Here is a 2561-nt window from a genome sequence, read left to right as displayed (position 1 = left end):
ATATACGTCACAGTCTTCTACTAAAGTACAGTCACATCACCACACCAGTTCAGCAAAGAACAAACTCCGCTTAACGTTTTGGGGTTATATGTACGCCTGCTTATATCGTACTTACGCGAGAAAGAAGCGAAATACTCCTCGAAGAGCAGTAAAACCAGAAAGGAATTCGATGTAACACTAAGGAATTTGTGTACTTTTAAAATTGGTAATAAGCCCGTTATATTCAACAGTGTTTGTGAAGCTCATTGTAGAGTTTCGCGTGAAGAACGATAATGGGTTTTGGTGGCTGAAAAGGAAAAGGCATTTGCGTGGGAAATTGTGATATTTTTGTATGAAGAACGGTGTTGTGTTTTGCATGAAGAATGGTTACGTGTTTTGTACAAATAATGGTGACGTGTTTTTGTGTGAACGTTGTAGTGTTTTGTACAAAGAACGGTGACGTGTTTTGTATGAACGGTGACGTGTTTTGTGTGGAACGTTGTCGTGTTTTGCATGAAGAACGGTTTTGTGTTTTGTACAATGAATGGTGACATGTTTTGTACAAAGAACGGGGACGTGTTTTGTACAAAGAACGGTGAAGAGTTTTGTGTTGAACGTTGACGTGTTTTGTATGAAGAACGGTGACGAGTGTTGTATGAAGAACGGTGACGAGTGTTGTATGAAGAACGGTGACGAGTGTTGTATGAAGAACGGTGACGAGTGTTGTATGAAGAACGGTGACGAGTGTTGTATGAAGAACGGTGACGAGTGTTGTATGAAGAACGGTGACGAGTGTTGTATGAAGAACGGTGACGAGTGTTGTATGAAGAACGGTGACGAGTGTTGTATGAAGAACGGTGACGAGTGTTGTATGAAGAACGGTGACGAGTGTTGTATGAAGAACGGTGACGAGTGTTGTATGAAGAACGGTGACGAGTGTTGTATGAAGAACGGTGACGAGTGTTGTATGAAGAACGGTGACGAGTGTTGTATGAAGAACGGTGACGAGTGTTGTATGAAGAACGGTGACGTGTTTTGTACAAAGAACGGTGACGTGTTTTGTGGAAAGAACGGTGACGTGTTATGTACAAAGAACAGTGACATGTTTTGTACAAAGAATGGTGACGTGTTTTATATGAAGAACATTGACGTGTTTTGTATGAAGAACGATGACGAGTGTTGTGTGGAACGGTGCCGTGTTTTGTGTGAAGACGTTGACATGACTAATGTGAAGAACAGTGACATTTTTTTCCAGGGATGAACGTTAGAGGATTCGTGTAAATGACGGTAACGAGTTTTTACCCGTGTGTTTTGTGAAGGAATGTATTCTCTGATAAAGTAAACAAATAATAGGCGGTTGTTGATGTAATTTGGTTTTTGAATGTAACCCTCGTGGTGTGTTGTTTGACGTGAATGCGTGTCTATATGCAATGTGTTATAACGTAACCAGTATAGGCTGAGTGCTTCATACACATATATTGGCACGTGAGACTTTGAACTGACAGACCAGTCTCAGAACGTCATCACGACCGATATTGTAACTACGTGGTCTAACACTGTATCAATCTTGGGCAAGAAAATTTCTAATCTTACGATATGTTTACAGCTCGTTGCATCCCTAAGGCAACTGCTATCATAACTGTTGTACATTGTAACTCATTTATTGCTGTCATGACAATAATCTTCTGGTAATATCGACCTAGGTGTGGCAGGTTCTTACCATCAATTAGACCAGAATTTATTATTATATCACAAAGTATTGCCCTAGATACCGTTATATAGATGTTATGGTATATGTCTGTTGGACTGTGAGCTGTCTGAGATCCTACACACTGACAGGCGAGTGACGGGGTTGTGAGGTACAGTATACTGACGAGAGTCTGACGATGTAATAATTATATTTATTACGAGTCATTCCCCCATAAATGCCTGCTCGTGAAGTTAATGAAAATTACCACGATATACTTGCTGTTTTCCTGTAGGAAAGAATGTTTAATCAGGTTTACAATGGCAGAAGGTTAAAGGTCACAGTGTTGTTATATTAGGGAACATGGTTTACAATTACCACATGTTCCCGTTGAATATCACGAATTGCTATAATGATAAGCAAAAACACAAAAACAACAACAAAATGTACAGAATTGTTAACAAAAATAAAGTTCAAACTCAAAACCGAATGAGAACAGAGGAAGAAAAAATGCATGGATACATTGTAAAAGTATAAGGAGAATAAGACCAGGTGTTCTGGAAGGGTAAGCGTATTTTGCTTCATCGACAACACCCACCATGTAAATATAAGTCAAATTCTGGTCTTCAAAGTGATAACCGAGTGATATAAGGCACACAAATGAACATGATAAAAACATTACCGACCTTTAACACCGCCATAAGGAAATTCCCAACGATTTCACGATGACGCCCATAAAACTTACATATAGTCTTCATCAACCCGAATCTTTAAAAACCTTCCGTTGTGTTTTTCAGCCATCGAAGCATATCACGGAAATCCTGATATAATACAAGTAAATAAATAATTATGATTGCATATTGTTATTTTTTATTCTTAAAATTTCATCTTCGTT

The 2561-nt window shown here is 38.8% G+C and overlaps 1 protein-coding gene across 1 annotated transcript; it reads left to right on the top strand.

Moving 5' to 3' along the window:
* The first annotated feature begins 610 nt into the window (after window positions 1-610).
* Window positions 611-1240, top strand: LOC110452033 (cadmium metallothionein-like). The gene has a single exon (XM_021500295.1). It carries the CDS (start codon window positions 611-613, stop codon window positions 1238-1240), a length of 630 nt encoding a protein of 209 aa, XP_021355970.1.
* The last annotated feature ends 1321 nt before the right edge of the window (window positions 1241-2561 follow it).

Source organism: Mizuhopecten yessoensis, unplaced genomic scaffold, assembly GCF_002113885.1.
Source record: "Mizuhopecten yessoensis strain PY_sf001 unplaced genomic scaffold, ASM211388v2 scaffold6363, whole genome shotgun sequence".
Classification (NCBI taxonomy): domain Eukaryota; kingdom Metazoa; phylum Mollusca; class Bivalvia; order Pectinida; family Pectinidae; genus Mizuhopecten; species Mizuhopecten yessoensis.
This window is presented reverse-complemented; position numbering and strand designations above follow the sequence as displayed.